This window comes from Podarcis bocagei, assembly GCF_964188305.1.
Source record: "Podarcis bocagei genome assembly, chromosome: 4".
Lineage (NCBI taxonomy): Eukaryota > Metazoa > Chordata > Lepidosauria > Squamata > Lacertidae > Podarcis > Podarcis bocagei.
In genome coordinates this window covers 17,957,347-17,981,173 of record NC_138128.1, presented here as the reverse complement: position 1 = coordinate 17,981,173, position 23,827 = coordinate 17,957,347, and the positions used below count along the sequence as shown (strand labels likewise).

The 23,827-nt window shown below is 42.5% G+C and overlaps 1 protein-coding gene and 1 long non-coding RNA gene across 2 annotated transcripts in view; both read left to right on the top strand.

Moving 5' to 3' along the window:
- The window catches only part of LOC308585209, a 493,513-nt gene that overhangs the window by 414,503 nt on the left and 55,183 nt on the right, over positions 1-23,827 (top strand). The gene's annotated exons all lie outside the window — the stretch shown is intronic.
- The window catches only part of SERPINI1 (serpin family I member 1), a 105,303-nt gene that overhangs the window by 53,830 nt on the left and 27,646 nt on the right, over positions 1-23,827 (top strand). The window contains exons 2-5 of the mRNA XM_081190660.1: positions 3,162-3,434; positions 7,450-7,680; positions 15,323-15,517; positions 19,023-19,227. Of these exons, the coding sequence (XP_081046786.1) occupies positions 3,185-3,434; positions 7,450-7,680; positions 15,323-15,517; positions 19,023-19,227 (881 nt within the window). The 5' untranslated portion in view covers positions 3,162-3,184. The remainder of the gene's footprint in view (positions 1-3,161; positions 3,435-7,449; positions 7,681-15,322; positions 15,518-19,022; positions 19,228-23,827) is intronic.

Sequence of the window (23,827 nt, the reverse complement as noted above, 5' to 3'; positions counted from 1 at the left end):
CAAGGAGTAGGGGACGACAGAGGACGAGATGGTTGGATAGTGTTCTTGAAGCTACCAGCATGAGTTTGACCAAGCTGCGGGAGGCAGTGGAAGACAGAAGTGCCTGGTATGCTCTGGTCCATGGGGTCACGAAGAGTCAGACACGGCTAAACGACTAAACAACAACAACAAAAGGAAAGATGGGACATTCCTGGATCAGATCAGGAACTAGGATGGCTTCTTTAAAACCAGGACTGTCCCTGGAAAACAGGGACACTTGGAGGGTCTGTGGCAGTTCAGATGGCGACTGCATTTGTAATTTGTTGCATAATGCATCTGTTGTAATGTACATGTTGTGAAGACTGCATGCTGCAAATAAGAGGCATCACCCTGTCCTCCTCATGGAGCTCCACCCATTAATGGCTGGCACGGTTTTTGCTCTCCTATTTGCTGACTAGCCAGCCAGCCAGAATTGTAGGTGGAAGAGAGATGCCTGTTTTAGAGGAAGAAGCTTCCAAGCTTCCCAGGAACTGATAAGTGAATGCAACCATGAGCACACTGTCCAGAAGGACTAACATTTATTCATGGACCTCCTAAGCAGAAGGAACCGAAGGTGTAAATTAGACTGACAGCATCCACAGTGAACTGTAATGTAAGGTTCCATTCCAAGCTATTTTTTGCTACATCCTGGCAAAAAGGCAATGCGCTATGCTTCCGTGTGTCAAAGAAAACATACGTCTTGGATGTCCTTTTTTGCTTTAGAAGTTAACCCCGTCTTCTAATAGGTGTATAGCAGGAGCTAGAAACCTGTGAGTCTCCACAGACGCAACAGCAATGCTTCTGAATACCAGTTGCTGGAAAACACAGGAGCTGAAGAGTGTTTTTGTGTTCATGCTTTGCTCACTGGTTTCCCACAGGTATCTGGGTGGCCACTGTGAAAACAGAATGCTGGACTAGCAAGTTCTTATGTTCTGCTGGACTATAAGTCCCAGCCAACATGGCCACTGGCCATACTGGGTGGAGTTAGTGCAATCTAGAGGAAAGACCCCCCCCCCATTCCTGGTGTAGTGTGTGTCTTTGTGTTACAAGAAACGTCTCCACCATTCATGTGACACAGCATTCAGTTAAAGGCTGAATCTATGAAAACTAGCACACTTCTCTGCATCGGGGTAGCAAATGTGCTTCCGGCCAGAAGCTGTTGGGTTGCAACTCCTAGAAGCATGGGCAACTCCTAGAAGCATGGGAGTTGTAGTCCAATAACATCTCGAAGGCACCATGTTGGCTGCTGTTGCTCTACATCAGTGCTTCCCAAACTTGGGACTCCCACTGTTTTTGGACTACAGTTCCCATCATCCCTGACCACTGGTCCTGCCCGCTACGGATAATGGGAGTTGTAGTCAAAAAGCAGCTGGAAACCCAAGTGCGGGAAACATTGTTCTACATGTTTCTTGCAGATTCAAATCCCACTGTGTGTTCAAAGGATTCACTTCTCTGGCATAGCAGAGTTAGCCTTGATGCTTATCAGAGCGAAGAACCTTCCAAGAAACTGGCTATTGGATATCCATTTTATGTGTTTTCGCAGTTGGATGAGGCATTGCCTCCCTCATAAGTTTTGGTTTCTCGCAGTTTCACATTTCCCCAGTCTTCTTCAGTTTCCTCCATTTCTGCATTTGTTTGTGATTTCCGCCGGCATTTTTGTACACATTTTGTTGTCGACGTTAGAAAGCTGCGTCACAACATTTGAGGAAGTGCTCTTGGCTTCACGGGTTAGTTTGGAAGTGGCAAACGAGGCAGGTTTATGCTATAATGCAAATTGGTCAAATTTCTCCCTCCTCGCTACTCCCCAGAGGCAGCACCTGGCAAAGAGTGGAGTCTAAGGCCCATAAAAGGTTTCACAAAGGGGGTCACATCCAGTGGCAAACTCCTGCTCAAACTCTAGCCAGCAATGTAAAACTGCCATCATCCACCCCCGTCGTTCTGCCCAGACACTGAGGTCCAGCTCCGAGGGCCTTCTGGTGGTTTCCTCGCTGCGAGAAGCCAAGTTACAGGGAACCAGGCAGAGGGCCTTCTTGGTAGTGGCGCCCACCCTGTGAAATGCCCTCCCACCAGATGTTAAAGAGAAAAACAACTACCAGACTTTTAGAAGACATCTGAAGGCAGCCCTGTTTTGGGAAGCTTTTAATGTTTAGCATGCTATTGTTTTTTAATATTTTGTTGGAAGCCGCCCAGAGTGGCTGGGAAAACCCAGCCAGATGGGCGGGGTAGAAATAAATTATTATTATTATTATTATTATTATTATTATTATTATTATTATTATTATCATCATCATCATCCCTGACCATTGGCCATAGTTCAGGAAGTTCAGTAACACCCATAGAGCGATAGCATCACCAGCCCACCGTAAGGGAAATCCACCTCCCCATTCATGGGAGGAAATGGATATCCATTCTTCTCTCGTCAGGATTTCTTCTTCTTCCCATTTTTGGGCAAGTAATATTCTTGCAGCTGTAGTTGCATACAGAAATAAGTTTCTGTACTGTTTTGGTAGTTCTACACCTATAATTTCCAAAAGAAAAGCTTCTGGGGTTTTTTGTGTGCAAATGTTACCTTAAACATCTTTTTCAATTCATTATATATCATTTCCCATTAAGCTTTAACATTTAACCACAGGTGATAAAAAGTACATTCTTTCTCTTTGCATTTCCAACACTTATTAAATTTTGATGTATACATTTTTGCCAATCTACTAGGTGCTAGATGCCATCTATATAACATTTTCATGTCATTTTCTCTTAAACCATAACATGCTGTAAACTTTATGTCCGTATTCCACAATCGTTCCCATGTTTCCGTATCTATATTATAACCAAAATCTATTGTCCAATGTATCCTTGAAGATTTTACTTGCTCGTCCTTTGTCTCCCATTCCAATAATATCATTTTAGAGTAGACAGCACTTTGACATTACATACCAACAGGTCTCTCTCCAATTGTGATAATTGTTATACATTTTTCTAATTCACTCTTGTGTGTTTGTGAATGGCATCTGAGTTGCTGTTTTTTAAAAAAAGAAAGAAAGAAAATGACACTATGCTCATGCTTAATACAATTTAATGATCCCACTAATCTATTATGTGCACAATATAATATTAACTCGTCAATTCTTTAATTTTCCTTACAGATCTGAAACGCCCTCCGTTCAACATGCTTCTCCTTGGCTTCCTGTCTCTGCTTGTTTTGCAAAGCGAAGGCTTCAGCACCAGTTTTCCTGATGAAACCATTGCGGAGTTTTCAGTGAATGTTTACAATCAGCTGAGAGCTGCGGGGGAAGATGAAAACATTATTTTCTCTCCACTGGGAATATCAATCGCCATGGGAATGATGGAACTCGGAGCTCATGGGTCCACCCTTAAGGAAATCAGACACGCCATGGGATATGAAGGTTTGAAAAACGGTAATGAGTGTTCAACAAAGCGCCAAGCGACACTTATTTGATTATTATTTTGTCCAGTCAATACATTAAAACAACAGCTTAACACTCACCTGGGATTAAATTCCATTGAACTCAGCAGGTCTTAACATCTTAGCAGACACACATAGGGTGGTCCTGCATAACAATCTAGGAAGCGTGAGTGCCACATATATTTTTTCCTTTACAAATGGCTCTTTCATAGAATTCTAGACAGGATTGATCACCTGTGTTGATGGAAGTGAATTTTAATATTTCTACAAGGTCTCATCTGCTTGAAGGAAAGAAGGGGGGCCCTTAATATGTATTATTAAAGAGAAAATGATGAGTTGGTATATTAATACCTCGGCTTTCAATAATAAAAATGCCCAAGGCAGCTGACAATAAAATTCTCAATAAAAAATAACGCATAAAAATCAGATAAGAGCTGATAAAAAAATAAATTAATCTTCTTTTATGCGTATTGAATGAAAACCTGCTTGAAGGAAGATATTATATTACTTGGGGGGGGGACACCTCATTTTATTTTGACATCATGCTGATTGGGTGATGTGTATGATGTCGCAAATCAACACACACACAATTCCAGGAATAGCTCTGCATTCCTTTTTAAACAAGTAGTTTAAACAGATAGTTTAAAAACTATTAATAAATAATTGCTATTTTTATTTATTTTATTAACTCAATTTATATCCCACTTACCAGCCTAGCAGCTACCTTCTGTACTAGAGGCAACCACTGTCCCATCTTCAAGGGCAGCCCCACATACAGTGCATTGCAGAAGTCCAGATGGGAGGTCACCAGAGCATGGACAGCTGAGGCCAGGCTATTCTGATCCAGAGACTGCAATTGTGATAAATCATTCTAAACTAGGCATAAGCACACAGAAGCCACCTGAGACTCGAGAGACAAGTTGAAATCTAGGAGTACTTCTAGCCTATGAACCTATTCCTTCAAGCGGAGTTCAGCCTCTCCCAGAACAGGTTGTACACCTGATTCCGGGACACAAAAACCTCCCACCCACCTCTCTTTACATCTTGTAAGGATTTAGCATCAGTTTATTTGCCCCACCCATCCTTCATTGCCCCCAGATGACACTTTTTATAGCCTCTCATGATTCATACGGAATAGTGAAGAGAAAGCTGTGTGTCATCAGCATACTGACGTGTTTCAAATCCATGTATAATAGCTCTGTTAGTTTCATATAGGAGATATAATGGACCTTTGTATACCAAAGGCTATGGAGCCAGCAACAATCTCCTAGTACAGTAGTACCTCCGGTTACGTAACCCTCTGGTTACGTAAACTTTGGGATGCGAAAGCGGCGAACCCGGAAGTATTTGACCGGGTTTCATCATGCGTGTATGCACAGAAGTGGTCCTCAGGTTGTGGAGACCTCAGAATCCGACTGGACCTCCGGAACGGATCCCGTCCACCTGGAGGTACCACTGTACTACTTTCTGGTACTGACCCTGCAGGTAGGAGCTTTGTTACCACTGTAACAGAGTACTCCCACCTCCCAAAGTCACTCCAGAAGAATACCATAGTCAGAGGTATCAAGAACCACTGAGAGATCAAGGAGAACCAACAGGGTCTTAACTCCCTTCGTCTCTCTTCTGATAAAGGTCGTAAATCAGAGCAACCCCTAAGGCTGTTTTGGTGCCAAATCCAGGCCTTAAACCAAACTGGAATGCCTATAGGTAACAAGGGGATGAACAAACACATAAAATATGCCTGCTGCTTTGTTTTAAAATGGAAAAGATGAGTGTCATGCATTGATCAGAAAGGCAAGACTGAAAGGTAGACCAACATTCAGTTGGCTGGCATCTATATGTCACATTCAGATGGTGGGTTGCAGCTAAAGAATTCATTGCTAGTCTTCTTTTATAGATTATTTAACTAATTTAGTTATGCATTTTTAAGCACACTTCAGAGAAAAGGGTTGTTTACTTGTGCATATGATTAAAGCTACAGTATTACATAACTAAACCAGAACTATAATCAGTTCCCATTATAAACATTCGCCCACTTCACCAAAACTTCAGCATTCAGTCCATGCGCAATGGAGTTAAAATTATGAACAGCATTAGCCTAATCAAAGGCCTGATTAAGGTGTGTCTTCACAGTCTGCTTAAAACTCTGTGGAGAGGGAGCCAAGCAGAGGAGGGAACCTTGTGTTGTTGGATTGCAATAAAATGTTGAATTGGACCTGGTAGCATCTGGTAGCCATTGCAGTTAGTGCAAGACTGGTGTTATGTGGACCGGAATAGAAACTTCACTCTCAATCTTGCGCGCTTTTTTCTGAACACGAGGAGCTTCCAGTCTCCCTTCAGAGGTGCCTTATAGAATCTAAACTTGAGGTTACCAGATAATGGGCCACTGTGGCTAGCTGCTATCCTGATCCTTCCGTCTTCACCCTTCTTATTGTATCTGAGACATGGGGATAAGGTTTTCCCCCCTCCTCAATAATTTGGTCCCTTGCTCGATGTGATTTCATGCCTCTTCATGGGAGAACAGAGGTATCTGGGCTCCACGGGAGCAGATTTGGGGGCATACAGGGATAGCAGAGGAAAAATAAGTTGTGTTACATGAGTGGAACTCTGTGTGTAGAGTGTTGGATACAACCCAAAATGTATACTCCGCACCCATCCCCCTATTTTTTCACAGTCACCGCAGTATCTCCAATCCTCACTTTTTCAACAATTTTTTGTGAGGGTAAAGGCAACTGCCAGCCCCACTCCCTTGCAATGAGCTTGGGCCTCGCACTAAATTCCTTATGTGTCCTGTCTGGAGGCCCATTTATACCCTCAGCTCTTTTAAACCATCCCTGCTGACAGAACCGCATTTGATTTATTTTTATTTTTTTTGCAAACCTTGCAGCGCTAAACAAAAGGGGTGAAGGAATTTAAAAATAAGTCCCGTTCTCATTTTGGAGACAAGGTGACAGTCTGTCATCATTTTCAAAATGTGGCGACATTTGCAGCATGCTGAGCTGGTTTATTTTTTCTGTGCAAATGGTATGCGCTAATCCTATGTAAACATCGTTAGTGCGGCTTTTGGGGAAATCTTGAAGGAGCTCTATGGGAATCTTTAGAATAGCAGAGGAAATTTTAAACAGCTGGCCCAACAGTGTAAATATTTAACAAAAGTGGTTGGGAACCTCCCATTAAAAGTTGGAAACATATGGGCACATAATGCCGGTTTATAAAACAGTTGATTGTCAACTGATGAATGCTATTCCCTGTCAAAGGACTGCTTTGTGCTCTAGTTCATTGCCTTGGTTATGATTTTTTCTTTTCTTTTCAAAAAGAGAATGATGTGCACGCAGGGAACATGCAAGAGGAAAGGTGAGGGTAGAATTAAAGAACAAAAGGATTGCACACAGAAATGGCCGCAAAGAAGTTTTTGTTCCCCTGTCATAATATTAGGAATTTGGGTCACCCAGTGGAATTGGTTGGCAGTAGACTCAGGACAAAAATACCTTGAGCCATGCATAATTTAACTTGTGAAATTCACTGCCACAGGCCCTCATCTTACATCTCTGTAAAAGGGGATTAGACATATTCTTGGAGATAGATCTGTCAATGGCTGGGGCTTGTAGTTGAGAAAATCTGGAGGGCCAAAGCTTTCCCAAACTTGCTCTGTGGTAAGAGGGGGCTGCCCATTATTTTCCATGTATGCAAAGCATGACATAATAGGGACACATATTGAACACTTATTGGCATTAATGGAGAATTCTCCGTTTAAATGTAGCTTTGGCTGCTCATGAAGACTCTTGAATTGCTTTGGGCGGCTGCCTCTGCTTCTAATGTTTTATTAGTCCCAAGTCTTTTTGAAGAAGAGTCAAGCCACCCTATATACCATTTCACAGTGACCTTCTCTGTCGAAAGCGAAAATATCACTGTGATTTTCCACTGGGAAGACAATGGGATTCTTTAAGCCCTCAATATATTTACTTAACCCTGACAGAAATATTTCCTATCTCACACCCTGCTTCCAGGTGAAGAATTTTCCTTCTTGAAGGACCTTTCTGACATGGCAAACGCTGAAGACAGCCAGTACGTGATGAAGCTTGCCAATTCCCTCTATGTACAGAACGGGTTTCACGTCAGTGACAAATTTTTGCAGCTGATGAAGACGTACTTCAGAGCTGAAGTGGAAGATGTGGATTTCAGTCAAAACATAGCAGTCGCCAGCCACATCAATAGATGGGTGGAGAATCACACAAATAGTACGTTCCTGTATTTTTACATTCCTCCTCACTGTCAACAGTTGTCATTTTATGCTTGTTGGGATGCTGTTGAATGTCTTAAAATGGCTCATCGCTACAGTTGTCGATTGCACCAAATGTCTTGTGTTTCTTTCTTTGGAGAGAGCTTAAAAACAGGCTCAGCTCAGGGACTGCAATCCCTTCAGGGAAACCTTCCAGGAGCTACAGGCCACTGGTTTGAAAGCCTTAGGGTTCCCCAACCCCTCCTTTAAAGCCTTTTACATCTTGGTCCCAAACATTTCCATCTCTTTGCAGAAATACTGGGATGAACTGCCCTGCAGTGGTGCCCTTATGTTGTGGTTCTGAAGCATGGTGACCAAGCCACTCTGAACCCACTTCCGGGCATGGCAAGTTGGAAGATCAGCCTTGTAGAATTGTAGAGTTGGAAGGGACCACAAGAATCAGTCCACGACCCTGAAATTGAGACTCGTGTTCTACTGACTTAAGCTATCTGGTCTGTTAAACTGATGTAGTTAGTAGTTACAGATCTCTTATCTCCATGTAAATGTTTGATTCTAAATTATCCCCACCAGTGAATGGCTTGGCTGACTTGCTTCTACCATGCAAGCAAAGGCACAGTCCCAGTTGCGCACCAGAATGCGCACAACTGTTCGAATCGGTGACTCTGTACCCGAGTGTCTCTGATGCACGTAGCTTATTTTATCCCAGATAAAACACAGAGACCCCCGTCTGTAGTGATCTGTGAAATTTCCACCCATCCACTCGATTCATCACTGTCGGCGCAGAAATCCAAAGACGAAATTATTATACCGAAAATCAAGCAAGCCGTTCCCAGTTGGCAGCACCAGGTAGCAGACAATGCCTTCTGATTGGAGTGATTTATTTAGGAATGTGGGCACAGCAGCTGCTAGGCTTGGCTAACAAGCCTCCCCTGACTCAAACAGATGCAAGACATCTCTTCCTTTCCTTGAGTAAATGTCAGCGGGGCGGATGCTGAGATGCGCTCCCCGTTTTATTACTCGCTTATTACTCTCGAAGCCTGTGGGAATGTTGCCCAGGTAAAAGCAAGCAGGAATCGTAGCGTGAGGAAAGTTTGAAGTTGGTAGACTTGCTCTCTGGATCCTGTGTCAATTTTGTACCAAAAATTATTTGCAGATGGGAGGCAGTCAACAGAACAATCCCTTTAAGAAAGGAGGATGCTGACTTAAGTTTCAGAGACCCTGAGCCAGAGGTGCTTGCTTTGGTGTTGCATATTCGTGTTCGTGTAATGGAGGTGTCAGGGAACTGTCATCGGCTCAGAGGCGAGAAATAGAAGGGCAGTTGTGTTACAGGGAGCCTCCGAAAATCAGTTCCTCTTCTGGGGAGGAGGAAAGCCCCACCTCCAGTGGGAAAGAGGTGCAAGGACCAGAGGATGCTGGGGGGAGTCAGAGTCCTGCCTGGTTATTCTCGAGCAACCGCAACAGCCACCTGACAGCGGGGGGGGGGGGTCCACTTTCACGAATCACATTTCCATTCCTCAGTGTCCTCCCCTCCTCCCAGCCTGGCAGACAAGAGGCATTAATCAGAGTTTAAGGGCACATTCCAGCCAGGCACAAACAACATCCAAAGTGGGGTTTATTTATTATTTATTTATTGAAGGGATTTCTATATCAATTGTTTGCATTTGTAAGCAGTGCGGATAAAAGCAATCTGCAGAAAATGGGGACAATTGGGGGGGGAAGTGTCATAAAACCAAACGCTACCTTATTAACGCTTGCTGGAACAGGAGAGTCTTAGTCTGTGCCTGGAGTTCCGCAAAAAGGGTGCCTGTCTAGTCTCCGTTGTGGGAGGGAGTTCCACAGGCTTTGCAATGACTGCACAGGACATTGAGGGGCGTGGCCTGCACAGAGGAGGTGTGGTTACTTGAGAAGTCCACCTTATCACTTATATACAGCCACTAGGTCACTGTGGCATGCAGGAGAGTTTCTCCTGCAAATTCCAAAGAGCTGAGCCCATGCCACAGTAATTTGGAGCAGGGCTTTCAGCGTGGCTCTGTTCTGTGGAATAGCATTCCTGTCGAGGTAAAACAAGCACCCACTATCTGCGCTTTCTGGAAACAATTGAAAATACCTCCCCCACCAACAAGCTTTTCCATCTGGAAAGAATGGGTCATTATCAAGGTTGTTTTACATTGTTTTTCAAACGCAGCCTGTTGTTGTTTTCTGTTTTGTTTTTCACTCTTTTTATGGGCATCGCCTTGATCTAACATACCAGCTGGTTAAACGTTGTAAGACAATTTTTTTTTTTTTTATAAAATTTTTATTGGTTTTACAACATTTTTAAGAAAAACAAACAAACACAAAAAGTGACAGACATACATGAATAGTTTCAAACATATTTTCATAAACCTCTTTTCTTAGACTTCCCCATACCCCCCCTCTCTGCATCCCAATGTCCATAATTCAACTAGCAACTCCCAGTTGTTACTTTCTAATCTCTGTCATCTTAGTCCTCTTTTATAGTCTAGCCTTGTATCCCTGTACCCTTTTGCTTCTGAAAACCACAACACTTTAGCATTCATTAAGTTTATAGTAGTCCTTAAGATAGCTTTTAAATTTTCTCCATTCTTCTTCCACCGTCTCTTTTCGTTGATCACGGATTCTGCCTGTCATCTCGGCCAGTGTCATATAGTCCATCACTTTCATCTGCCATTCTTCCAAAGTGGGTAAATCTTGTGTCTTCCAATACTTTGCGATGAGTATTCTTGCTGCTGTTGTAGCATACATGAAGAAAGTTCTATCTTTCTTTGTCACCAATTGGCCGACAATGCCCAAGAGGAAGGCCTCTGGTTTTTTAGAAAAGGTACATTTAAGTACCTTTTTCATTTCATTATAAATCATTTCCCAGAAGGCCTTTATCTTCGGGCATGTCCACCAAAGGTGATAGAAAGTACCTTCAGTCTCTTTACACTTCCAACATTTATTGTCGGGCAAATGATAGATTTTCGCCAGTTTGACTGGGGTCATGTACCACCTGTATACCATTTTCATAATGTTTTCCTTTAAGGCATTACATGCCGTAAATTTAATACCGGTGTTCCATAACCATTCCCAGTCAGCTGACATAATGTTATGTCCAACATCCTGAGCCCACTTAATCATAGCCGATTTAACTGTTTCATCCTGTGTGTTCCATTTCAACAACAAGTTATACATTCTAGATAAATTCTTAGTATCGGGTTCTAACAATTCGGTCTCTAGTTTTGATTTTTCCACCTGGAAACCAATTTTCCTATCCTGTTTAAAAAATTCCATTATTTGGCGATATTGGAACCAATTTTCTACTTTATGCTTCAATTTCTCCTGACTTTGTAGTTTGAATTTATCTCCATCCTGTTCTAAGATTTCCCAATACTTCGGCCATCCGACCTCCATATTGAGTTTCTTCACTGCTTTAGCCTCCACTGGTGACACCCATCTAGGGGTTTTATTTTCCAATAGATCTTTATATCTTATCCAAACATTAAATAATGCTTTTCTAACAATGTGATTTTTAAAGGCACTGTTAACTTTATCATACCAAAGATATGCATGCCAACCGAAAGCATTATTAAAACCTTCCAGATCCAAGATGTCCGTGTTCTCGAGGAGCATCCATTCTTTCAGCCAGCAAAAAGCTGCTGCCTCATAATACAATTTTAGGTCCGGCAGGGCAAAACCCCCTCTTTCTTTAGCGTCAGTCAATATTTTAAATTTAATTCGGGGCTTTTTGCCCTGCCAGACAAATTTCGAAATGTCTTTGTGCCACCTCTTAAAACATTCCATCTTGTCAAGAATCTGCAAGGTCTGGAACAAAAACAACATTCTAGGCAATACATTCATTTTAATTACTGCAATTCGGCCTAACATTGACAGTTTCAAATTTGACCATATTTCTAGATCTTTTTTAATTTCTGACCAACATTTTTCATAGTTGTCCTTATACAAATTCACATTCCTAGATGTTAAATAAACCCCTAGGTATTTCACCTTCTTGACCACAGTCAAACCTGTTTCTTCTTGAAATTTCTCCTTTTCCATATCTGTTAGGTTTTTCCCTAAAACTTTAGTTTTTTGCTTATTCAACTTAAATCCAGCTACCTGGCCAAATTGTTGTATTATTTCTAGGACCTTTTTCGTACTAGTGTTTGGCTCTTGCAAAGTCAATACTAGGTCATCTGCATACGCTCTTAACTTATACTGTTTAGCTCCGACCTGCACACCTTTGACCTGCTGGTCATTTCTTATCATGTTCAGCAACACCTCCAGAACTGAAATAAAAAGTAATGGGGAAATTGGACACCCCTGTCGTGTTCCTTTTTCTATCTTAAGTTCCTCAGTCACGACATTATTTACAATCAGCTTAGCTTTTTGTTCAGAATATATTGCAGCCATACCATTCTCAAAACCCTGACCTACCCCCATCCCATGAAGATTCTTCCTCATAAAACTCCAAGAAATATTATCGAAGGCTTTCTCCGCATCCACAAAGATCAATACTGCTTTAGTGTTTATATTCACCTCTAGCTTTTCCAAAATGTCTATTACATTCCTTACATTATCTGCTAGGTGTCTCTTAGGGAGAAAGCCTGCTTGGTCTCTATGAATCTTCTCCATCAAGACTCTTTTAAATCTTTTTGCCAAAATGTCTGCAAAAATTTTGTAATCCACATTAAGCAGTGATATTGGGCGGTAGTTCTTAAGTTGGGTCTTTTCAGTCTCTGACTTTGGTATGAGTGAAATATATGCCTCTTTCCACGATTCAGGTGCCCTTTTTCCCTCAAGGATCTCATTACAAACTTCTCTTAGTGGTTGAATCAGCCATTCCTTCAGCGATTTGTAGTATCTGGAAGTCAGTCCATCTGGTCCCGGAGATTTGCCCAATTGCATATTCTGAATGGCAGCCTCTATCTCTTGTTCTGAGATTCTCTGGTTCAAATCCATCTTACTTTGATGAGAGATATTTCGTAGTCCATATCTTCCAAGGAATTTATCTATATCTTCTTCATTTTGCGGGCCTTGAGTGTAAAGTTTTTTGAAATAACTTAAAAAGCAATTTCTAATTTCATTGGGTTTAGATATGTTCTTTCCATCCACCTCTAGGCTTGTAACTGTATTTAATTTCTGCCTTTTCTTCAGTTGCCATGCCAAAAGTTTGCCACATTTATTTGCTGATTCAAAAGTCTTTTGCTTCATTTGCTTTATCTTCCATTCAATCTCTTGGTTCATCAATTCCATATATTGTGTTTGATATAACTTGATCTCTCTTAAGATGTCCTGAGACTTTGGTTTTGTTCTTAATTTCCTCTCTCCTTCCTTTATCATTTCCAAAATCTTCTCTTTTTTCTCAGTTTGTTTTTTCCTCTTTATTGAATTTTGTTGAATCAGAAATCCTCTCATAACCGCTTTACTTGCATCCCAGATCACTCTTTTCTCCACATCGGTCCTCAAATTTATTTCAAAATAGTCTTTTAGGGTCTTTTGGGCCTTCGTGAGAATCTCCTTATCTCGAAAGAGGGTGTCATTCATTCTCCATCTAAATTGACCAGTTATTGTGAGTTTCATCTCCATCTTCACGGCGTTATGGTCGGAGCAAGTTTTTGGGCAGATTTCCACTTTCTTAATCTTTGGAGCCAGTCCACTAGTAACCCAGATTTGGTCAATTCTGGTCCAGGTCATCATTGCCTGGGAGAAAAAGGTTCCCTCTCTCTCCAGAGGGTTCCTTGTTCTCCAAATGTCAATCAAGTCCATGTTTTCTGTCATTTCGAAAAAAGTCTTAGGGAGTCTCCCTTCTTTGGTGACTGTTAGTCTTTGTGCCTTGTCCATATTAGTGGAGACCACGCCATTCATGTCTCCCATGATTATCATATTGTAATCCAGATAGTCCGTCAAAACTTCGTGAAGTCTCTTAAAGAAGTCAGATTTGCCTTCATTTGGTGCATAAATTCCAACAACTAGAAATTTTTCTCCTTGTACTTGTATCTCCACAGCCAGATATCTCCCTTGTTCATCTTTGAATATCATTTTTGGAGCCCATTTCTCCTTCACATATATTACCACTCCTCTCTTCTTAACTTTGTCTGATGAAATAAATTCTTGTCCTAGCCTTTTATTTGTGAGTATTCTCCTGTGGGCTCTGGTTATGTGAGTTTCTTGTAAACATATCAAGTCCAGTTGTTCTCTATTCAATATATGAAATACTTGTCTTCTCTTCAAAGGCCCATTGAGCCCATTACAATTCCAGCTAAGGAATTGCAGCGCCATCTTGCTATTTTCTTAAGGCTCCTCCAACAGCTCCAAGTTGTTGCTCTTCTTCTGATGGTGGTGGTTTTTGTCCAAACGAAAGATTCAGGATATCCAGTGCTCTCCTCTGTTCTGCAAGTACGTCCACAGTCCCCTTCTGTAGGTCCTCCTGGTATCTTGCCAAAAATTTGTCTTTATCTTGAATTGTCTTTATTTTCACTTTCTTTGCCTTGTAGTCGAATGACAGTCCTTGTGGGAACTCCCACCTGAAACGGATAGAATTTTTCTTTAGCAAAAGAACCAAGTCCTTGTAGAAGTTTCTTAAATCCAAGATATATTTTGGGATGTCTTTGAAGATCTGTACAGCTGAATTTCCAATTTGCAAGGCCTTTTCAAAGTGTAGTCCTAATATTTTATCTCTTTCCTCCTTGGATCTGAGTGTAATCAAACAGTCTCTCGGTGTCTTTCTATCTTGCTTTTTACCCAGTCTAAAGGCCGTCGTAATTTTAAATTCGTCTTCCTCAAGGTCCCAGCAATCCACAAACTCCCGTGTCAAATATTCCGCAAGGTTGTCTCTTTCATTCTCCGGAATCAGTCTTAATTTTAAATTTCTCTCTTTCCTCTGTAACTCCCACAAGGCCAAAGTTGCATCATGCTCATAGACCTTCTTGGCAAGTGGCTCTAATTTCTCCTGTGTCTCTCCGGCAGTGGCTTTTGCCTCTTCGGCAATTTGGCGCGTGGTGGCGTTCTCCTCCACCAATTTGTTTATAGATTCTGTATTCTGGTTTAATCTTGCTGATATTTCTGTTAATTTTTGTGTGTTCTCTGAAGTCTGTTTTGTCAAAGACTCCAGAGTTTGGTTTATCTTGAGCAGGGCCTCTGTCACAGCTTCCATAGAGACGGCTGCTCCTTTGTCTTGTCCTGTTGTTCCTAAACGTTGTAAGACAATTTTAATGCCGATAACTTCAAAACTATTTTAGATAGGTGTATATTGTATTTGTTGTGTGGGTTGATCTGCCTGCGGTGAAGCCTAAGTTCCTCTCTGACCAAACAGTGGACAGTTAAATGTGGGAATATGGAAAGGAGTTGCTTTTAGATTGTTTTGTTTTCCCAAGAAGATGATCAGAATCCCCCTTCGGATCTTGAAATATGGGTCCCCCCAACAAAATTTAAAATTCGGCTTTGTAATTCGGAATTTATGTGATGTGATTTAATTTGATTTGATTGGCCAGTTAATAAAAATTATTTTTTTAAAAAAATAGATTGTTTTGTTTTCCTTCCACGGTGTTGGTCTTTTGGGGGTGGGCGTTTGCTGCGTTGGTATAAATGTTCAATTAGGCATTCTGATTGATGCGTTCCTTCTCTCCCCTTTCAACCGGCAGACATGATCAAAGATTTTGTGTCGGCCAGGGATTTCGGCGCTCTCACTCACTTGGCCCTCGTCAATGCAATCTACTTTAAGGGAAATTGGAAGTCTCAGTTCAGGCCAGAAAACACAAGAACCTTCTCCTTCACTAAAGATGATGAAAGTGAAGTGCAAATTCCAATGATGTATCAGCAGGGAGAATTTTATTACGGTAAGCAATATCGTACATGTTTTCTTTCTAGCAGAAAAGATTAATTTTCTAGGTATACACTATCACCCTTCTTCAGCACTTAATGCCAATTCACACCTCTTAATAACATCTCCTGCACAATTGCCAACCAGACGAAAATGAAATCACATTGTTTTCACCGGAGCCTCAGAAATGGAAGTTTCCAAAGGAGCCTTCTATGATTATTGTGCCAACTGCAATGTTTTCATTGGTGTATCAGTATGGAAAATGTGAATACTGGGGGACGTGGGTGGCGCTGTGGTCTAAACTACTGAGGCTCTTGGGCTTGCCGGTCTGATGGTTGGCGGTTCGAATCCCTGCGACGGGGTGAGCTCCCGTTACTCTGCCCCAGCTCCTGCCAATCTAGCAGTTCGAAAGGACACCAGTGCAAGTAGATAAATTGTGGCAGGAAGGTAAATGGCGTTTCCGTGCGCTCTGGTTTCCGTTATGGTGTCTCATTGCGCCAGAAGCTGTTTAGTCCTGCTGGCCACATGGCCCAGAAAACTGTCTGTAGACAAACACCAGCTCCCTCGGCCTGAAAGCGAGATGAACGCCGCAACCCCATAGTCGCCTTTGACTGGACTTAACCGTCCAGAGGTCCTTTACCTTTTACCTTTATCTTTCAGGGTTGTTTTAAGGATTGCATCGAGACAGGGTCATCTTTCCGCAGGGCCTGCAAGACGAAGCTGTTCCGCCAGGCCTTTGGTCGGGGTTCAGTCTGATTCCCCCTCCCCTTTCATAAGAACTTGCATGAAAGCAGCCTCCCAGTTTTTCTCACAGGCTCATATCAGTTCAGCATTTCAGGTCCCCAACCCTAATCTGCAAGTTGCCATCTGACTGCATTTTATTCTGATCCTGATCTGATTTTTGGATGTATTTTAATTGATTGCCTGATTTTGTGTTAATGTGTTATACATTTGATGTTAGCCGCTCTGAGTCCGGTTTTGGCCAGGGAGTAAAGGTAAAGGGACCCCTGACCATTAGGTCCAGTCGTGACCGACTCTAGGGTTCCAGCGCTCATCTCGCTTTATTGGCCGAGGGAGCCGGCGTACAGCTTCCGGGTCACGTGGCCAGCATGACTAAGCGGCTTCTGGCGAACCAGAGCAGCACACGGAAACGCTGTTTACCTTCCCGCCGGAGCGGTACCTATTTATCTACTTGCACTTTGATGTGCTTTCGAACTGCTAGGTTGGCAGGAGCAGGGACCGAGCAACAGGAGCTCACCCCGTCGCGGGGATTCGAACCGCCAAACTTCTGATGGGCAAGCCCTAGGCTCTGTGGTTTAACCCACAGTGCCACCCACGTCCCACGCCACCCACATCCCACATTGGCCAGGGAGGGCGGGGTATAAATACAATTTATTTATTTATTTATTTATTATTCTGCCACCCAAGGCAAAACAGAAATATGCTGCCATGACACCCCACACCAGCAAATCCTCCCTGATCTGTAGCAATAGTGATGGCAGTTTCCAGTGAGATTTCTCAAGATTTCAGCAGTTTCCAGCAAGATTTCCAGGAGATTTCAGTCTTGCCCAAGGCAGCTGCTTCTTCCTGCATCATGGGCAAACTGACCCTGTATCTAGACCAGAAATTTCCAGACTGTGACCTGAGCTTTGTTCACAGTTCTACAGCATGTCTGTGGATTTGTGGTTGAAGGTGGAAGATGGCACACCCAATGCATATTGATTTTTAATTGCTTCTTTTATTTCTATCGTTGTATTTTATTATATGCATTGCAATCTGGATTTTATGGCATTCAAACAGTAATACAAAAAATATATAATATATAAGGGGAAAAAGAGGAAGCAATAAAAAATACAATTAAAAATAATACAGAATCTACAGTGGTGTCCCACAATCGCTACAACAGTCAGAAAAAATATTAAGTGGCGTCCCAAAGCCCTCAGTAATTTTCAAGTGGTCTGTGAGGGGGAAAGTTTGGGAACCACGGATTTAGATAATGCACACAAAGTGCTTTGGACACACAAAAGTGCTATACAATACAAATGTTATTCTTATTACTATAATCTGTATCCTGCTCATGATCAAAGGAACATACGTAGGTAATTCCAGGCAGCTCCTTGTGCAGCTGCTGACCAGAACGATAACCTGTTTGGTTTTGGAGATGAAATAACCAGTTATATTTTCACACCACTTTCTGGGTCCGTACTGTAATGCACAGAAGAAAGTTTCTGGATCTCGTCTCTGTGGGCAGTGTCCGGACCTAATACAAATCCTGGCTGAATCAAAATCTGCCAACAAACCATAGTCTGCTTCGCAAACAATGGTTTACTCTAACTATGGATCTGCTATTATGTCTGAATTCACAGTCCATTGAAAAACAACAGTTGGGCCATTGATCTGCCCCAAGAAGCTTCTGTAAAGTTGAGTACATGGGAAACAAAAGCTGACAAGCCGCTCCAGAAACCATGGCTTGTTGGCTGAATGCTCAATCCATGTTGTGCATTAATAAATATGATTAGCACAATGTGTTTCACCTTATGTTTGACCCATATGTCTAAACCATACATAATAGAGGGTTTTTTGTTAGTAATGCCCAAAAGTTAAAGAAGTCTTAAAAATATGATAGTACAGTACAGCATTTTCATTTTCAGTACAGCTACATTCACAGGGCAGTGCATTTTGTTTTCACATCTTTTCCCTGTTAAGTTCTCCATCATATCTGAGTATTCACATGACATAAAAGCCATTTTTCAAACTATAGTGGAATTTAGCGCAAGCTTAGTGCTCATATTCGTGTTATTTGCTTCCAGAAAAAAGAAAACCTGTATGCAAATAAGATGAAAATGAGTGCTAAACCTGGGCTATATTCCACTGTAGTTCCGGAAGTTGATTTTATGTCCAGTGGTACCTCAGGTTAAGTACATAATTCGTTCTGGAGGTCTGTTCTTAACCTGAAACTGTTCTTAACCTGAAGCACCACTTTAGCTAATGGGGCCTCCTGCTGCTGCCGTGCCGCCAGAGCACAATTTCTGTTCTCCTCCTGAAGCAGAGTTCTTAACCCGAGGTAATATTTCTGGGTTAGCGGAGTCTGTAACCTGAAGCATCTGTAACCTGAAGCGTATGTAACCCGAGGTACCACTGTATTCTAAAAGCTCAAATATAATGTGGAAATCAACAGTTAGGGAGATTTCATGAAAATGAATAAACTGCCATGTGAACGCAGCCTTTGTATTCCCCCCCCACAAAAAGGGGGAAGTACCCCCCCCCAAAAAAAGAAACAAACAACGAAGAGGATAAACCCACCAATTCTACGCCAGGAACATTGTGTGTGTATACCCATCTAAAGGTGAAATAATTGATATTGAAAATGTGAAAAGACAATCAAATGGTTTTAACTGCTGGTCATAATTTGCCTCAAGGCCTGTTCTCAGCTGGAGACCATCCTGTGAATTTTAGTACTTTACAGGTAAATGAAATTATCTCCGAAAAACCAACCGGGCTGTTTTTCTTTTTTCTTTTAGGGGAGTTCAGTGACGGCTCCAATGAAGCCGGAGGCATCTATCAAGTTCTGGAAATCCCCTACGAAGGAGATGAGTACAGCATGATGATTGTTCTTTCCAGGCAAGAAGTTCCCCTAGCCACACTGGAACCTCTGGTCAAAGCCCAGCTGATTGAGGAATGGGCAAGCTCCGTAAAGAAGCAGAAGGTGGAAGTCTATCTACCCAGGTGAGAATGCTTTTCCAGCTTCTGGCAGGATGGAGGGGAGAGGAGAGCCAGTTTGGCTTAGTGGGTGGCATGTAGAGCTGGGTGATATATGGACACAGCGTCCAAAATCCGTGTGAAGTCCATATAATGATACCTGTTTCATAATTTTGACCTGGCAATATATCTTGAATCATGACGCACGTTGCTAAGTTGTGTGTGAACATATCAGACGACGCAGCGATTCTTCAAACAGCTCTTGTTTATTCACAGGCCAGAACAGAACTGAACTGAAGGGTTCAGTCAGCCTGCTTATATAGAGCTCCAGTACAACGTAACTGTAACAATTTTCTAAAACTATCCAATCACTGAACGTCACTTTCGATCCCTTATTTGCATAACTATCTACAGTATCCCCCTGCTGGCCCAGGGTGAGAACTTCAGTACATAACACACGTGTTATGCAAAAATCGCAAAACCGTGAAGCCAGCCAATGCTTCTCTCGATTCCTGCACCCCTCTCTGCCAGCTGAGATCTCCCCTACCTCCTGCAGTGGGCAGCGCATCACAAGAGCAGGAAAAACCACGATGCAGGAAAAACCACAAAGCCAGCCAATGCCTCTACATGGCTCGGTCCTTATTTCAGTCATTGTGATATATCGGTATATCTCAATGTTCAGCTAGCGATATATCACGAAAACCAGACATCGCCCAAACCTAGTAGCATGTTGGATATTGGCCAGGCTAGGGACTGTGAAAGCCATTGGATTCAAACAAACAGCTCGACCCTGCGGCTCATTTGAAAAGTTTCTCTCCATTTTTCTTTTGTTTTACCTCAGTGCCCCTCATGTAAAATGGAAACACCATGATTGCCATTTGGAGAGCGCATAATAATATAGCTGTGAGGAGAGGACTATTGCACTCAGGTCCTGCTTTGGGACTAATAATAATCATAATAATAATAATAATTTATTATTTATACCCTGCCCATCTGGCTGGGTTTCTTCAGGCACTCTGGGTGGCTCCTAACAAAATATTAAAAACACAATAAAACATTGAACATTAAAAACTTCCCGTGGGCATCTGTTTGGTCACAGTGAGTACAGGATGCTAGACTAGATGGGCCAATGGCCATAGCTGTCAACTTTTCCCTTTTTTAAAGGGAAATTCCCTTATTCCTAATAGGATTCCTCGCAAGAAAAGGGAAAAGTTGACAGCTATGCAATGGCTTCATCCAGCAGGCATTTGTTATTCCATTATGGATAATAGTTTGGTAGGGTGGTTTGAGACAGGAGCCACCGTCGCAATCTATTTTTGCGGGTGTGCAAAGGCTGACTGAACTTTGGGAGAGGTCTTCTGTTGGGAACCATAAGGCTCCATGTTAAAAGAGTCCCTAGGGCTTGCACAAAGTCATGGTGGGAGTTCTCTCTGATCTTCCCGCTGAGTTTCTCATCCAACTACACACAGCCCTTCATGTCCCATTGCGTGTCATGCTTGAGACTCCCCTGACACATTAAAGCAGCTTTTTGATGCACAGGCACGAGGGAATGTACCGGAAGGCAGGTGAAAACGCCCTGTTGCAGAAGTAGACCCACTCATGGTTCTGTGGATACAAGGCAGAACCAGAAAACAGTGCTCAACAAGGGTTTCATCACCTGCTCTTTTCTTCTGCTCACCAAGCTGAACGCTCCTGTCTCTTCTCTTCCATCTCTGGTCACATCCAGACCTTAGAACTCATTTCAGCATATGTTTTGATGCAAAGCTGTGATAAGTTACCTGCAGTACTAGAAAACTTGTGGATTTTTTGCAGGAGCTTTAGGGGGGGTGTTCTGCTCCTCTTTGTGCAGTGTGGTGAAATAACAGCTCTCTCCCATTTCCATCGGACCTGACAAGCTGGTCCCTACCCAAGTACCAATGCATGCCCACATGTGGGTTTAATGTTCAGGAATGGAGTATGTAGGCTAAATCCAATGAGCATAAACCCAGATCTCACAGTCAGTCCCCACCCCCAATAAAATCTGGGTCTCTCGACATTGGGTCCACACATGTTTGTGGATCTATATGTGGATATCTGGTGGGGCCAAGCATGTTGGGTAAGGCAGTCCTGTCTTCCCACCATGCATTGCATCAGAGAGTGATCCAAATAAGCCCGTTGTTCAATCTCACCCAGCCTCCAGTTGCCGTATATGATGTTTGCCATTCTATTGTGGAAATCAGAACGCTGAATGAATGATTATTGAAGGGAGGATAAAGGGAAGCATCACATTTCTGCAGGTATAAGAAATGATGCAGCTATGGGAGGAATCGATCGACATATGGTTGCAACAGGAGCAGGAATCCTGATTTTAAGAAATTGTATTAAATTAAAGTAATTTGGTTGGATTTATAATAATTTGGGAAATTAATAAAAAAAAATTGGAGAACGTAAGAAGTTCCCTTATACCAGCGGTTCTCAACTTGTGGGTCTTCAGATGTTGTTGGACTACAACTCCCATCATCCCTGAGCTCTGGTCTTGCTAGCTAGGGGTGATGGGAGTTGTAGTTCAACAACATCTGGGGACCCACAGGTTGAGGAAGGCTGCCTTATACAGAGTAAAAAGAAGAAGAGTGTGCATTTGCAAAGTGGTGTCCTTACTCCAGGTGGCTTCCTTGAGGGGAAGATATTCAAACAATGAGCAATTATCAGGGAAACAAATGCACAAACCCCAAATACCGTGGTACAGAGTGAAATTATTCCGAAGGAGAACGTTGCAGACTTGGTTACTGTTATTAGCTGGTCCTTGCCCCGCATTGCATTCCCCGGCTAAATTATGCTTGGAAATCATTTTTGCAAATTAGTTTCATGGTCTGTTTCCCTGCTACACAAAAGTGGATTAAAAAATGTTGATCTCTTTGGCTCCGAAACAATGATTTGGGAATGGAACAGAGTATAATTTAACAATCCTGTGCTGTTTCCCCACCCCCGTTTTGCTATTAAGACAAGCAAACTGCAGTTTCAGTTGGACGCAGATAGTGCAGACAGAAAATTGGAAATGTTGTGATTAACTCAGCTTTGCTTAGTCGTTCAAGCCCTATTACAAATGCAAAAGTTAAAAAAAAAATGTTCACTTTGTAAGTGGATGGACTCTTTCGGGGCGTTGGGAATTTAATTTTATTCCACTGCTATTTCTTAGCGTGCGAGGCCCGCGGGCCCACACATTCCTTTCCCTTCCATCTTGGTCTCTCGCCTTCTTTGAGGGGGTGGAGGGAAAGGGAGAAATAGCATAAAATATTTATGGAGTATTTATTTGGTGCATTGATAACATCCACCAGATCTGCTTGCCATCCTCAGAGAAATTCAACCTCGCAAGTATATAATTAATTTCTGCAATTTAATAAGGGAATTACAGCATCGGGGTGCTGCACTTAAAGTTTGCGCTAGCTAGCTAGCTAGCTAGCTAGCTAGCTACCTTTTCCATTCCTATTATGAAAATACGCCGGAGAGGAATGGCATCTAATTTTATCCATTCTCCGCTGTGCTTCACTCATTAATATTTACAAAGAGCCTTAAGAATGTTTGGGCAAATTCTGAAAGTATCTGCTCTGTTTATAAAATCCAGTCCCCAAGGTTCTGTGACATTCTAGCGTTACTCTGTACTGTGACCAAGAGACAGATCCTTCATTGGGTCTAGGCAGATATGAGCATGCTTTAAGATCAAGGACTAGTCGCTAGAATCTCTGAAGGCTGGAAGTTGTCCATCCAGTTTTCTCCAGATGACAGCCCAGGATGCATCTCTTAATTTTGCCCATGGTATTCACAATTATTTCTGTAGCACCATCAATTTGATTCAATTTAATGCTTGTATGCAGCAGTTCCAGTAATTAATTGGAGCCCTCAAAGCAGCTAACAGCAGTAGCAAAGGTGGACTTTAACTAAGTTTTACTCAGAATGGCTGAGATCTAATCTTTCAAAGATCATGCTGTCAGCTTTATCAGCCTCTTCAGGGACTTTGCAACATGCAAGCCCCCATTCAGTACGTGCAACTCTGTAGTAATGGCTGTCAAGTTGCTAGTCAATATGTAAAAGCGAAATCTCAATTTTTATCCAGCTGGTATGTTTATGATTCTGGGTTGCAGACCCATTGAAACCCATGAACCCAGGCTTGTCACGCTTATTGGCTTCGGTTAGTCTACTCTGAGTAGGCCTGGCATGGGACACAACCCTCTATCTTGCTGTATGTAAAAATTGCCCAAGAATTATTATTTTTAAAAAAATTATGCTTGCTAGTGAGAGCTGTCTCAGATCACCTTATCACAATTATGATAAAAAGCTGATTTTTAAAAAATGAAATTGTCAGGGGACTGCCATCAGAACAGGGGAGGGAGACAGGGGGCTACAGAGAGCCTGAGGCTTCTGAGGAGCAGCTCCTCCTCCAGCAGTGGGGAAAGCCACGCCTCCAGTGGAGAAGAGAGGGAAGGGGGCAGCCAAGCGAAGGGAGGCCTCGAAGATGCTGCTGAGAGCCCAAGCGCCTCACCTAGCCCGGCTGGCCAGGAGGCACACCTGCCGTTTCCGTCGCCCAGCTTGCGCAGAGGGGTGAAACGTAAGGAGGGGAGGCGGAGATTTGGAGTGTCTTATGTTGGGGGAG